Source organism: Cricetulus griseus, chromosome 4, assembly GCF_003668045.3.
Source record: "Cricetulus griseus strain 17A/GY chromosome 4, alternate assembly CriGri-PICRH-1.0, whole genome shotgun sequence".
NCBI lineage: Eukaryota > Metazoa > Chordata > Mammalia > Rodentia > Cricetidae > Cricetulus > Cricetulus griseus.
Window position 1 is genome coordinate 44,187,041 of NC_048597.1, and position 15,322 is coordinate 44,202,362.

Sequence of the window (15,322 nt, forward strand, 5' to 3'; positions counted from 1 at the left end):
TTTTCCCAGGAGACCTCTAAATTCTCAGATGCTCAAGTTTGAGGTGCATATTTCCATATACTTGAAATTATTCTAAATCAGTTACTACTAATACAATGTATGCAATATGTAAATATTTATTATAGTATATTATTTAAGGAATAATGGCAGGGAAAATAGCTTGTGCATGTTAAGTATATAGCATCTGAGTGAGATGGAGGCAAACAGTAATTAGAAAATGAATGCTGAGGAGATAGTGAGAACCTATGAAGTGAAGGAAGAACTCTAACAGAATATCCCTACATGTCCTTCACTGTCATGGACTTTAGCATAATGTTCAGTGCACAGCAAGGTCAGTATTTGCTTTTGGGACTTTTTTTTTCTGTCTCTCTCTGAATATTTCTATCCACAGATAAAGAACTCCTGGGTACAAAAGGCCCATTATATTTTTACTGTGAACTACTTTCTGAAATGATGGTTTCGTTCAGGAAGGTGAATCCTTTTGCTTCTTTTTGTATGAAAGCAAAAGTCTCTGGCTGTATTTTAAAGGTATCCCAATCAGAGTTTTATGTTCATCACAGTTGCTGAAACAGTAGTTACTTCCCAGTCTTCCTTTCCATCTATTAGTAACATTTAGAATCTTTAGCACTGGTTTTTAGTTGTTACTTAGGTTGGTGTACAGAATCCTTACTCTTCCTTCTCCCCTACTCATTCTTCTGTCATCTTTGTGGAATTCTACTCTTCTTTAAACCTTTCTGTGCTTTAATAGACCACTGATAGTCTTCATGCCTCCTTCTCTTTGCTTGGTATCTGATAAGTGATTTTTAAGCAGTCTCATGTCTTCAAAAGCCTAGCTATTGTAAATTGATATTATGAATTTGCATGAAATCTGTCAGTTTGTCCAGAATAGCATTTTGTTAGATTTAGCTGCTTTTCCACCATGTCCCTCTGGTTATGAAATGGGCATCTCAAAACACAAGAAGTCTAAAACCGTGATTTGGAACTGTCTTCTTGCTCTTCAAAGAATTACCCTTGCTAAATCTGTTTGATAGATGGATCTCCTCTCCTTCTACATGCACTGACCAGAAGTCATGGAGTCATTTTGCCTTATCTGCTGCTTTTACACGCTTGCTCATCCTATCTGCAGTGCTTTTCAGAATGTACTTCAAGCCCACCTTCTGTATTAACTGATGAATAACTTCTGTGATTGATATTTGCTTTGTTTCAAGGAATGACCAATGTATAAATGTAACTTAGGACAGTGCATATTCCTGCTAGAAATTCCCCAGTGGTTTCCCATCTTAGTCAAGACAAAAGCCAGCTGATCTGATCCCTGCTCCCTTGGTGGTTTTATTGCCTGTCATTCTTGCACCCATGTACTCAATGAACCTGAATTGTTCTTTTATCTCTTTCACTTTTTAAAGTCTATACTACAGTGCTAACTTAAGCCTCTTTTATCACCCTTATCACTCATCTTTCCTAAAGTGAATCTTCTTGCCTTGCTTCATTTTCCTCCAAAGTTGTATTTAAAATGTGTGTATGTGTAATTTTACTTAACATTATTTCTGAATCAGAAGGTAGACTCAGTAAAGACTGGGGTTTCTCTGCTCTGGTGGTGTTCCCAGTGCCTAGAAATGTGTCACACACAAAATGCGTTTCAGATATACTAATGAATGAAGGAATGATTGGTTCTCTTAATTTTTGTATGTGACACAAATTTCTCCTTAGAATATAGAATATAACCTCAGAGTTCATCTTTTCTAGTAATGTCATGAGAAAAAAGAGATTCTTTCATATTAAAAGAATATTTGAGTTTGCAGTGTAAAAGTAGTGATTTAATTCACTTTACTTTTCTAATATTTCTGTTTAAGTAATCGGGGGATTTTTTCTTTTTTTCTTTAGAAACAATCATTTTACGTATCAACCCCCCCTCCTGTTCCCTTTCCCTCCCATCCTCCCATGCCCCCGACCAATCCACCCCTAACCCACCCCCACCCGCTTCCCAAGGACTGTGAGGCCATGGGGCATCATCAAAGTCTGTCACATTATTTTGGGGGAGGGCCTAGGCCCTTCTTCGTGTATCTGGGCTGAAATATTATCCCTCCATAGGGAATGGGCTCTTGAAGTCCATTTGTGTACTAGGGGTAAATACTGGTTCCACTGTTAGAGGTCCCATAGACTGCCCAGGCCTCCTAACTGGCACCTATATTCAGAGGGTTTAGTTCAGTACAATGCTGGTTCTCCAGCTTTACAACTGAGGTCCATGTGCTCTCACTAGGTCAGGTCAGCTGGTTCTGTAGGTTTCTCCAGCACAGTCTTAACTGCTTTGTTCATCCCTCTTCCCTCTACAACTGGATTCCAGGATTATGGCTCAGTGTTTAGCTGTGAGTGCCTGCTTCTGCTTCCATCAGCTACTGAATGAAGGCTCTATGGTTGGCATTTAAGGTAGTCATCCATCTCATTATAGGGGAAGGGCTTCAAAAGCAGCCTCTCCACTACTGCCTAGATTCTTAGTTGGGGTCATCCTGTTGATTTCTGAACATTTCCCTAGTGCCAGATTTCTCTTTAAACTTATACTGGCTCCCTCTATTAAGGTATCTCTTTTCTTGCTCTCCTCTGTTCCTCGGTCCCAGTCTTCCTGATCCCTCTTGTTTTCCTCCCCTTGTCCTGTTCTCCCTTTCTAATTTTTTAACCCTTCATCCCCCTCCCTAGTGCTCCCAATTTGCTCAGGAGTTCTTGTCCCTTTCTCCTTCTTCCAGGGACCATGTATTTTTTTCTTAGGGTCCTTCTTGTTTCCTAGTTCCTCTGATTGTATGGATTGTAGGCTGGTAGACCTTTGCTCTATGTCTAAAATTCATATATGAGTGAGTACATACCATGTTTGTCTTTTTGTGACTGGATTACCTTGCTCAAGATTCCATTGTTCCATTGTTTTTTCTGCTGAGAGTATTTCATTGTGTAAATGTACCACATTTTCTCCCATCCATTCTTCAGTTGAGAGCTATCTAGGTTGCTTTCATGTTCTGGCTATTACAAACAATGGTGCTATGAACATAGTTGTACATATGTCCTTGTTTTATGAATATGCACCATTTGGGTATATGCCCAAGAGTGGGATTGCTGGATCATGAGTTGGACTGATTTCCATTTTCCTGAGAAACCACCATATTGATATCCAACGTGGCTGCACAAGTTTGCACTCCCACCAGCAATGGAGGAGTGTTCTTCTTTTTCCACATCCTCTCCAGCACAGAGTATCATTGTGTTTTTGATTTTAACCATACTGCTAGGTGTAAGATGGTTTTTCAGTTGTTTTGATTTGCATTTCCCTGATGGCTAAGTATGTTGAGCCCTTTCTTAAGTGTCTTTCAAGCCATTTTAGATTCCTCTATTGAGAATTCTCTAATTAGTTCTGAACCCCCATTTTTTTTCTCTCTTTTTATTATTATTCAAGTTAGGGAACAGGCTTGTTTCACATGTAATTCCCCTCTCCCTCTCCCTCTCTCTCCCCTTACCCCCATTCCTTCTCCCCCACCTCCAACCTACCCCCCACCCCATCCACCCACCACTCCCCAGGCAGGGTAGGGCCCCCAACCGGGGCTCCACCAAGTCCACCAAATCTTCCTGTGCTGGGCCTGGGTCCCTCCCCATGTGTTCAGAGACAGAGTGCATCCCTTCAAATGGGATGGGCTCTCGAAGTCCCCCACATACACCAGGGCAAAAAGCCAGTCCACCTCCGGAGGCTCCCAGGAGTGCAGAGGCCTCCCTGATGGCATCCATGATCAGGGGGCTGGATTAGTCCCGTACTGGCCTCCCAAAGAGTGTCTGGGGTCGATATGCTTTCCCCTTTTCAGGCCAACTGTTTCTGTGGGTTTCTCCAACCTGATACAGACCCCTTCGTTCTTCATTCCTCCCTCTCTTCAACTAGGTTCCAGAATTCAGCTCAGTGTATTTCTGTGTATGTCTGTCTCTGCTTCCATCAGCCACTGGATGAGGACTCTAGGATAGCATAGAGAGTAGTCATCACTCTCATTCTAGGGGAGGGGCTTCTAGGCCATCCTCTCCTCCACTGCCCGGACTGTCAGATCGTGTCATCCTTATAGGTCTCTGGAGATCTTTCTAGTTCCAGATCTCTTCTCGGACCTATAGTGGCTCCCTCTGATATGGTATCTCTCATCCTGCTCTCTCTCCTCTATTCTTCCCCCAACTCAATATATCTGCTCCTCCATTTCTTCTCCTCTCCTCTTCTTCTTGTGCTCTTATTGTGGCAGCACCCACTCCCCTACCCTCATGCTCTCAATTAGCTCGGGAGTTTATGCCACTTCCCATTCCTGGCTGAACCCCAATTTTTAATTGAATTGTTTGGTGTTTTGGTGACAAAGGCTGAAGAACAAGGGAACTGCTACCTCTTCATACTTCCACCTGGTCCTGCACTATAATAGGCAGTGCATGTGCCCAGTTGTTTGCTTCTGAAGAATAATCCAAATCATTGTATGTTGAATTTCATTTTCTCTTCAGCTGCACGTTTTCAGATACCTTGTATCTGGGTACACTAATACTTATTGAATGACTATTCAAATATACAAGAATATGCAAAAGTTAACATTTTTGTGGCTGTAGTGCTTTCATGGATCAACTGGCACTCTCCTGTCTGAAATAATAGCGCATTCAACTTAATTAATTAACTAATGGTACAAAGCTTAACTGGTAAATGATGAAGTAATATAGAGCAGAAATATATATTAGTATTTAGCACAGTTTTCATGCCAGAAGCACTTATGACGAAGTTAGAGTTCTTGGTAGGAAAATGGACTGTTGGCTGTTCCTTAGATCAGACTCTAAACTTAAAGGTAATAGTAAATTTTAAATAATTGAGATATTTCATAATACGCATTTGTGTTTTACAAGGAGTCCTCCATTCTTTAGTTAAATCTAGCTTCATGTGACAAAGCAGGAGCTTACTAAGAATGAGCAGGGGAGGCCCTAGGAAATGAGGCCTCTGATAAGGAGTTTGGCTTAAGAATTGGAACAGAATATATGCTCCTCCGGGTTACAAATGGGAAAATCTGATTCAGAAGAAGTTTTTAACCTGTGAGTTTAATCCTGAAATGGAAACATGTAAAAGTTGTTTGCAAAGAAGCAAAAACAAAACAAAAGTACTACGATTTTAAACTCAGAGTCTTAAGGAAAATCAAAATTTCAGTGTTTGGTGGGTAGTGCAGAGCCTTCTCAGAGGTTTAAGGCTTTAAACAAAGAAGCACCAAAATTAATCTTTGTATGTGTACCCTATCCATTTTATTAAAATATATGATCTTTTTCTCTTGCATTTATAGTCTGTCTTATAACTTTCTTGTGGCCACTAATAAAACTGATACAAGTAGAGGATATACTTGGGGATTACTTTTTCTAACAGAGTATATCAGTATATCAGACTTTTTCATGTCTCTTTTTTATCTTTGTTTTCAAACAGTTTTTATTTTATTTTATTTAAATATTAAGTACTGTGCATGCTGCCATAGTCTTCGTGAGTTCATATGTGCATTTAGAGGGCCTTATTTCCTTGGTGTCTTCCATCCTCTCTGGCTCTTAAGATCTTTTCATCTTCTCTTCCTTAGTGTTCCCTGGGCCTTGAGGGCTAGGAATCAATGAAAATCCATTTAGCACTGGGTGTTCAATATGTCTTACTCTCTATTCACTATTGTCCAGTTGTGGTTCTCTGTATTTGTTCCCATTTCCTGCAGGATGAAGCGTCTCTGATGATGGCAAAGGAAGACCCTGATCTATGAGTATAGTAGAATGTCATTAGGAGTCATTTTATTGCTGTGTTCCTCATCAAAACAGTCATATTTGATTTTCCCCTAGGTCCCTGGCCTATCTAGTATCAAGTTGTTGGCCACCCAAGCATTGGTGGGAAAGGGTTCCATCTCATCCAATGGGCCTTAAATCCAATCAGATGTTGGTTGGTGAGTTCCACTACTAAAACTTGTGCATCTTGCAGGCAGAACATATTGTAGATGGAATAATTTGTAGTTGGATTGGCGTTTCTTTTTCCATTTGGTAGAGTGTCTGTACCTTCCAGTGCCATGAACATTATGAAGTCTCTAAAGTAAGCAGCAGCTCTACATTTCTATTCAGTGAGTTGTGTAGCTGTTATCTTCAGCAGTAGAGCCTCACCATCAGTTTGTGGATAGCCAGTAGCCTTCACAGTAGCTTGGGTTGTTTGGCCAGCAAGTTGATTAGATGCAACCCATTCCCGGAACTGGAGGCTTGATTTGGTAATGAGAGATGTCCAGCTGGGTCTCTTGTTTCCCCATTATTTAGCAATTCCATTTAGATTGCCTTCAGTTATGTATATATCTTAATAAACTACTACATTAGACTTCCATATAACTCCTCAAGTGGCCCTTAGCTTTAGCTGACCCTCCCTGTATTCCTTCCCTCACTACTCTTCCCTCCCTTTTCCATCTGATTGTCCTGTTCCTGTCCCCCAATAAAAATCAGTATTCGAGACCTTTTCATGAGTTTGCATACTTTCTGGCTTAGTACCTGACCACCCTTGCTGATGCTGAAATACCTGCCTGACTACACCCTCCTCATGCTAAAATACCTTAGAGTACTGCACATCATACATCTTGAGCTAGTTATTGGTAAGTTGGGGGCTTCTTGATAATGAGCAACAGTTTAAAGAACACCAAAACATTTTCTTTCATGGCTTTTTAAAGATATTGTTATAAATGATCAGTTCCTTTCTATAATATCAGTTACATGTAAATATCAGTTCATTAATCTAAGGCATCTGTTTAAAGGTACATTTTCCATCTAATTTTTTTGCAATATTTTCCCTATGAAAAGAGAGAAATAATATTGCTTAAAAGTGTTGTCTAGGACTGTTTGAAGAAAGCTGGGTGTGGTAGGGCAAGCACTGTGGGCTGTAACAGGAGAGTCATAAGGTGGAAGGCCAAATTTTTCTAGAAAACAAAGAAAAATTGTGTTTCAATACAATTTAATACTATTTTAAAACTATTTTTATTCCTTCTGTTAATGTATATTTAATTAAAATGTTAGAAATTACATTGTGTTAGTTAGTTTTGCAATTTATATTTTGAGAACTTATTTTGGCTTCATAGTTTTTGTGTTTCTTTGTCGGGTTACGTGTGTTGATCTCTATGAGGGCAGTTCCTTTATGTTTTAAAGCATTTATTGAGCAGTGTCTTCATTACAGTGATCCATCTGTATTGGTCTTCAGAATGATCATGATTATCTATGGCTTTTACGAGAAGTTTGGTGTCATTTCAGTTTAAACCAACCTGTGGAATTTTTCTTCACTCAGCTGAAAAAAATCAGTTTCATATTTATATTAAGCATTTCTTTAGTGTTTTCTGGATGTTGGTCTATCTTCAAAGATTGTTTTTTATACAGAATTTTGGCATGGAAGAATATTAGAAACTACTTTGATATTAGATCTTTACACAAATAAAGTTATCTATTGTTACATTAAAATACCTTAAAATTTAGTAATTTTGAAATAACATTCAGTCATCTTAGGTTTTTTTTGAGGTGGGCACATCTAGACATGGTTCAGCTGCATTCTAGTTTAGAATCTCACAATGCTGCAGTCAAGGTGGCAGTTAGGTCTGAAATCTCAAGTGAAGTCTTGATCTGCTTTTTGGCTTGCCTCCAGAGTAGTCCCCATTCTACTGAGCTGTTGAATGATTTGATGGTCATTTTAGTTCTGACTTCAAGATGAACCTGGATCCCAGCTCTTTGTAGTCTCTTATGGGTGTGTCTGTGTGTGTGAATGGGATGGGTGGGTGGAATGTGTGTGTCTGCAGAGAAAGAGGGAGAGTGACTATGTTAGCGTACATTTTCCATTATCAAAACTACAGTACATGTGCTCTGTGTTTCCTTTATAGGTGCCTTAGCTGGATCAATTATCGTGGAGCCACATGTCACAGCAGTGTGGGGAAAAAATGTTTCTTTGAAGTGTTTAATTGAAGTGAATGAAACTATAACACAGATTTCATGGGAGAAGATACATGGCAAAAGTACACAGACTATTGCAGTTCATCATCCTCAATATGGATTCTCTGTTCAAGGGGACTATCAGGGAAGAGTCTTGTTTAAGAACTACTCACTTAATGATGCAACAATTACTCTGCATAACATAGGCTTCTCAGATTCTGGAAAATACATATGCAAAGCTGTTACATTCCCACTTGGAAATGCCCAGTCCTCTACAACTGTGACTGTGTTAGGTAAGTGTGCTTGAGTTGTGTTTGATTATTATGATAAATATTATATTAAAATGTTTTCAAGAATATAAAATGAGGCTTTTTGCAAATTTGATATAAATTGAAAACATTCAGATATTCATTCTCAGATTCTGTCTTAATGCTGTATATTTCTAAGTTCTCTTAATATAAGCAATGTCTACCCATCTGTAATGCTGCATAGTTTTAGCTGTTTTTTCATAATAGAAGGCACTTTAATTATATTAATGGATGTGATTTTCATCTGGTCATGTTAATTTATACCTATAAAATTCCAATTCTTGAGAAGCTGAGGCAGATTATTGCCATAAACTCCAGGTTAGCTGGGGCTACAGCATGAAATCCTGTTCTTAAAACAAAATCTGAACCCCTATAACCTTTTTATTACTTCATTTAATTTTAAAACTTTAGTTATATATTCTTGTTTAAATTGTTCCTGGTTTTTTTTTTTTTGTTGTTGTTGTTGTTATTTTGTTTTTCTCCAGTGATTTGCATTGGCCTTCTTGGAACATTTTGTCACCTTTTATTTCCGCTTTTCACAATGATTTTTATTCCTGCCGTTGAAGGCTTGTGTACCTATATGAATTACACACTGTTTTCCATATTGAATTATATTTCACTGTTTCCTATACCATTAGAGTTTATGTTGAAACTTTGAATAACCCTGTTAGATTTGTGGTAATAACTCCCTGAAGTAGAATGTAAAACAAGTGGAAATGCAGAGGAGTACTGTGGTAGTCATTGATCTGGGACAGAGAGAGGAGTAACAGGAATCTGCAGCTGATGGGGAGGAGAGATGCTGCTCAGCTCCTTTCCTCCTCCAGAAAGCCTCATTGCTCTGCTAGAGGAGCCAACACCTTCTCCAAGTCCAGTTAAAATTTCCTTAGGAAGAAACAGGGTGGATTGGTGAACATAAGAAGTATTTTATAAAAGGAATGGTTGTTAGTCCTTAAGTAATGGGTAGTTTGGGTTTGGCATATGGAAGGAAATTTAGGGAAACCTTCCACTTGGATTGAACAGAGAGCCAAGTCTGAGACAGTGCAAAGTTACGTTAATTCTCAATTGTTGAATGTGAGAGCTAAAATTGTTGAGAACTCTTTACTATTCATCATAGAGTGCTTTGCAGATCCATGGTCTCCAACCCATCAAATGCCAGTAACACTCATTGTGATGAAAATCTCTCAACACACAAATGTCCTCTGGGAAAGTATAGTATAGAAGGAATTGATATGGTTGGAAATGGGCTTCTGGAAAAGTAATTTGTCAGTTGAGCAAAGTATTTGTATGAAGTATAAGACACTTTAAATCTGGAGCATATGAAAATAACTTGAATGAATGGGAAAATTGATAGTTTTATTGTAAATGGAAGCTTGTGCTCCTGCCTCATCTGTTCTCAAGCCCTTGCTGCTTAAAGTTAGTTAAAATAGCAAGTAAACAATATCATTAAAAATTGACTTTAAATATACCTGTTTCTCAAGAAAAAAAAAAAAGCTTTAGTGAATATTTTTTTCAGGCTAGCTCTTCTACTGGGTTGTTTGGAATCCTAAAGTATACAGTGAGAAGTATGACTACATTAATACTGGGAGAAGATGGTGTTGAAAAAACCTTTCTCTGAAAGCTGGTTCATCCTGGAGATACTGAATAATTAGGAAGAAACATTGTAATGCTCAGATGAGATTTGGTGTTTATAGAAGGGAGAGATGGCTTCTCAGCCTTTGGGCTAAGATCAAGTGAAGCAAGAGGCAAAATCTTCAAAGTGTAGTTCTGTCCAGTATGGAATGTCTTACTGCATGTGCTTTGTATCTCAAATATTTGCACTGTCAGAGTAGTATTAAACTCAAAGTAAATTGTGTTTGAAGAGCCATAGACCCAGTATATAGTACATAAGTGGGCTGAACTTGAGAAAATCTTGGCCTAGTTAGTTTATAGGAGCTTGGCATAAAGGAAGACATATTTCTGGAGGGGCTATCTTTAGTCTCAAAGTATTTCTCCATGAATAGTCCAGATGTAGTCTGTCCTCTACTTGAGGCCCACCAATCTTACAAGTGAGGAAGGTCAGTCTTCAACTCCCTATACAAATAAAACTACAGAAACTCATGTCTGGGGTATGGCTCAGTTGCTCAAGTGCCTTGCATACATGATGGCTGGTTTGGGACCGTAGCTCCATATAAATTGGTCATAGCATGGGGGCAAATTCTTGTAATTCCTGCATTCTGGAGGTGCAGACAGACAAAATGGAAGCTCAGTCACAGCAGGCTACAGAATGAGTTTGAACCCAGTCTGGGATGCATAAGACAGCCTTAAAAAGCATACAGATTGATCTATGCACACATAGGCTGCTGGAATTACCAGAGACTTTTAAACAATATTGCTTGTACCATTTGGGAAAATTTATCAATCTATAAATTTATGTAAACAACCAGACACAAACTAAAATCACGTAGTAGTTGGCCTCAAATTGGAGAAAGAGTATTTCTTGGTACATAAATAGTCAACCATCAAAGTAAATAATAACTCAGTACATTTGAATTAACTTTTTAAAAAGGACTAGTGAGGATAAAACTCAATGGCAGAATATCTACAGGATCTTGGTTCATTTCCTGAGCATCTCAAAACAAAGTGAACAGTAGAATGGCAAGCTGATAGGAAATAATCTGTGCTACATATAATTTAGAAGAAACTGTTTTCCAAGATTTCTGTACAACCTTCACATATCAGTTAGAAAAAAGTAACCTATATATTTGTCAGAAAAAGAAGTCGAAAATGACTCTAAAACATACAATACTCTCTACCCTCATCCATAACCTAAGAAATTTAAATCTTAATGATGTGTCATGACATATATGAGATTGGAATACTGAATAGTTTAATAACATTAGTTGGTGAAAATATGGATTCATATCTTAAGATTGCAAGTTAACTGGCACCTTGAGTAAGTTGAGGTGAAGTTGAAAATAATTATGCTAGAAGCAGTTCTAGTATTTGAGACAAACCAGAGAAAGTTGCAGATAAATATATTAAGATACATATATGAATGATGGTTATAAAACTAGGAAACATAGGGAACAACCCTAGTGTCTACCAGTAATAAATTTTGGTATAAATAAATGACTTACTATATAAATAAGTTCTACAATAATAAAAATTCCACATGTATCTAAATCATGGAAAAATAAGTAGTTGAAGTGAGTTTAAAAACAACAAAGCTAAATAAATGAATCTATTGAATGCAAAGTTGAATCAAAGAAAACATGCACAAATAATGTACAGCAGTTCTGTTTTATACTCCAGGTACTGGTAAAGTAAGACTGTCTGGTTTGGATTTGCCTTATTGATTCTAATGAGAAGATATTTAAAATTTCATTTACCAAGTTAGAGTTATGGTTCTATATTAAAGTAGATAGGATAAGGCAAGGAGAGATAAGGAACTTGTGAGTTGCTCATGTTCTTAGTTCAGATGGTGGTGGTTACCTGAATATTTGCTATCATTACATATGTTTCTTTTCTTTTCCCTTTGTTTCTCAGTGAGGAGGTACATAAGGAAATACTAAAAGCCTTTAAAGTAAAATATAGAGCAATAGTAGGTATGAATTAGAGATAGAGCAAAACCAGGAACTTATTTATTTAAAGGTTATTTACTTTAAACTTTTTGCTTAGAATGAAGGTATATATATATATACCTTTAGAAGTAATGGCTTTAATATCATGAATGAAATTATGATTGGGGTCATAGAAATCTTTTAATTGGGTTGTATTTCATTCACCTCAGAAGGTAAAGCTTTATCAGGGACAGCTATGATAATTTAAAACTTAACCTCTTATTTTGGGAATGCCCTCGATGTTCGCATTTAAAAAATAGTTGTATGATTTTATTTGTATGTGTCCCTATTATGAAATATTTCTAGATGTGGCTAGAACAAATTGTAAGTACTTAACTGAAGTACAACTTTTTCTTTTTTTGAACAGTTGAACCTACAGTGAGCCTCATAAAGGGGCCAGATTCTTTAATTGATGGAGGAAATGAAACAGTAGCAGCCATTTGTATAGCAGCCACTGGAAAACCAGTTGCACATATTGACTGGGAAGGTGATCTTGGTGAAATGGAATCTACTACAACTTCCTTTCCCAATGAAACAGCAACGATTGTCAGTCAGTACAAGCTGTTTCCCACAAGATTTGCTAGAGGAAGGCGAATTACTTGTGTTGTAAAACATCCAGCCTTAGAAAAGGACGTCCGATACTCTTTTGTACTAGACATACAGTGTAAGTACTGCCAGTGTCTGCTTACTCCACATATAGTGTAAGGGCACACCAGTGTCTATTTTCAGCTTAAGCTACACACCAAATTTTCTCCTGTTTGAGTTCTTGAATACTGAAGGTGCAGACATTTCCACAGCAGAGTTGCTCAACTTAAAAATGTTTAACCGTGTACTTCAGAGGTGTACTACTTAAAAGATAAGCAACTTTATTGTTTTTAACTGGGCTGCTAATCCTGCCCTGGGTCTTAAGTTTTTTCAGTGAGAATCCTTTACTTGGAAGGCAGAGTGAGTTCCTGGACAGCGTGATCTATACAGCAAGTTCCAGGACTGCTTCAGCTACACAGAAACCTTGTCTGGAAAAACAAAATATTACTTTCCAGATAAATTTTAGCTAGTTTGGAAATCTGTCTTTCTTCAGTATTGTTCTAAGTTGATCTTAACTGATAGCATCATACAATTTTTAGGTAGTTAAAATATTTTAAAGCTATCATTTGTAATGATAAAAATTATATACAAGAATCAAAGCTGCCTACTTTGTACTTAAAAGTTTTGAGGAGTTTTTTCACCTGTGTTTATATTTTCACGTGTATCTACAGTTCACTTTTCAGCAGTTTCTGGTTTTGATGCATTGTAATTTGTTTAGAATTTTAAATTTTTGAATAAAAATGGTGGTTGCTTTCTCTCAGCAACATTATTGTCTGCTCTCATTTCCATACATGCAGATTGAAGTCTTCTGTGTTAGAGTTTTGAAGTTGTTTTATTATTGTTACATTTTTGGTGAAATGCCATGCTTAGTAGTTTAGATTACACTGCTCATTACACTTAAATAAAATTGATTATGCTGTGCATATACTAAAGGCCCCTTAGACTGCAGTAAATAAATAGTTTTATTACCATTTAAGCCCTAGATGTTTATTGCACTTGTATATAGTCTCAAAAAATGTGTGCCACAGTTCTACATGTGCACTGAATATTGCTTAATTATAATGTATGCATCTTATTTCTCTTAGATTAAACTTCCTTTTCAAGACAGTTATATAAGGTACTTGGTACTAAGACAGTACCTTAATGTCATGTCTCCTTATTTAATTAAGTACTATAATGTATTTGCTTTGTTTATAAGTCTGTATCTTTCATAAAAGGACTTATGACGTCTTACATTCCACATCCCTGCTAAATAAAGCCATGGGTGATTTTGTTTATCTGGTATCTGAATACCATCCATCCACCCACCCACCACCCATACATTGTCTTAGTCAACTACTGTTAACTGAGTATTGTCTTCCTAGGTGATTATGCTGAAAGTAAGGAAAATAATTTCCATTCTTCTAAAGCTTATGCATTGCACTAATATATTTTCATTGTATAGTGTATTTACTCCTGACAGATGATGATTGTGATTGTGTTCATTGATTTTATAGATGCTCCTGAAGTTTCAGTTACAGGATATGATGGAAATTGGTTTGTGGGAAGAAAAGGTGTTAACCTCAAATGTAATGCTGATGCAAATCCTCCACCCTTCAAGTCCGTGTGGAGCAGGTAATACAGAATTAAATCCATAGTAGATGATTGTTTAAAGGAGAGAAGTATTCTTAAATGTATTAAGATTGATTTTAATCAGTGCAGTGCATAATTAATAGCTGAAGAAATTAAGCAGTATTTTTCAGTATTTTTCTACCCTCTTGGTGTCTCTTACCATCCTGTCCTCGAATTTCAGTTCTTTCCTGGCAGCAATGTTAGAGATTTTAGTGTTTTTCTTTTTTTCCTCTAATTGCTATCATAAGTCTGATGAAAGCTAGTCAGCAAAGAGGAAGTTTCCACTTCAGTTTCAGCTTGATTTCTCTGTATTCTATAATTAGGATGTATGATATCTTCAGCAATAGAGTCTTATCTAATTCAGATACACAGCCAAACGAAATGTCAAGAGGTTAGATTGTCTGGGGACTCTAGTTCCTAGCTAACTATAAAGAGGCATCTCATATCTAGCACTGGGATTGTTGTTTAGAGATTCGTGGCTTTTTGGAGCAGCACTATCCAAGCCCTTCAGGATGGCTCTTTTCTAACTCTCTCTCTTGTTTTTGGCCTACATTTAAATTAGTGAGACTCCTTATGGCTTTTTCATATATGTTTCATTGAGATTACTCCTTCCTGTCATTAAGATAAACCCATCCTTGATGCATCCCTACCTTCCCTACCCTTAACTTTCTTCAACTTTCATTCTCTGGTGTTCCTTCTGTCTACTTGCATATCACCCATGTTCTACTTCAGCCCCTTTATGGCACACCCAACCCCAGTGGCCCTTTTTGACTTTTCCTGGTACTCCAGGTTAAACACAAATCTAAAGATTGGGTGCTAGGGTCTGTATACAAGAGAGAACATGGAGTGCTTTGTTTCTTGGCCTGGATTACCTCACTCAGTTTTTTTCTAGCTTCATTTACTTGTAAGTCTTATTTTCTTTACAGCTGAATAAAATTATATTGTATCTATCAGCTACATTTTTACTATCCATACATCAATTGATGAACATCTGTCTAATCTGATTCCATGTCTTAGCTGCTGTGAATAGACCAACATTAAACATTTTTGAACAGACATCTCTGTAGTAGGATATAGAGTCCTTTGAGTATATCCCTAGCAGTGGTATAGCTGGGTGATATGATAGTTCTATTTGCAGCCTCTTGAAGAACTGATTTCCATAGTGGCTTCATTGCTTTACACTTCCACTAACAGTGACTAAGTGCCCTTCTTTATGTACATTCTTGATGGTATTTGTAGTCAAGTGATTTCTTTTACTTATCTTTATTTACTTTTTTG

General features: G+C 37.3%; 1 protein-coding gene across 5 annotated transcripts in view; it reads left to right on the forward strand.

The window, feature by feature from the left end:
• Window positions 1–15,322, forward strand: part of Nectin3 (nectin cell adhesion molecule 3) — a 103,613-nt gene that overhangs the window by 20,413 nt on the left and 67,878 nt on the right. For 4 of the 5 annotated variants that reach the window (XM_027412564.2, XM_035444521.1, XM_035444520.1 and 1 more), the window contains exons 2-4: window positions 7,893–8,234; window positions 12,216–12,512; window positions 13,930–14,047. In XM_027412564.2, coding sequence (XP_027268365.1) covers window positions 7,893–8,234; window positions 12,216–12,512; window positions 13,930–14,047 — 757 coding nt within the window. Of the gene's footprint in view, window positions 1–6,516; window positions 6,627–7,892; window positions 8,235–12,215; window positions 12,513–13,929; window positions 14,048–15,322 lie in introns of those variants that run through there. The other variant, XM_027412563.2, reaches the window with a different exon arrangement.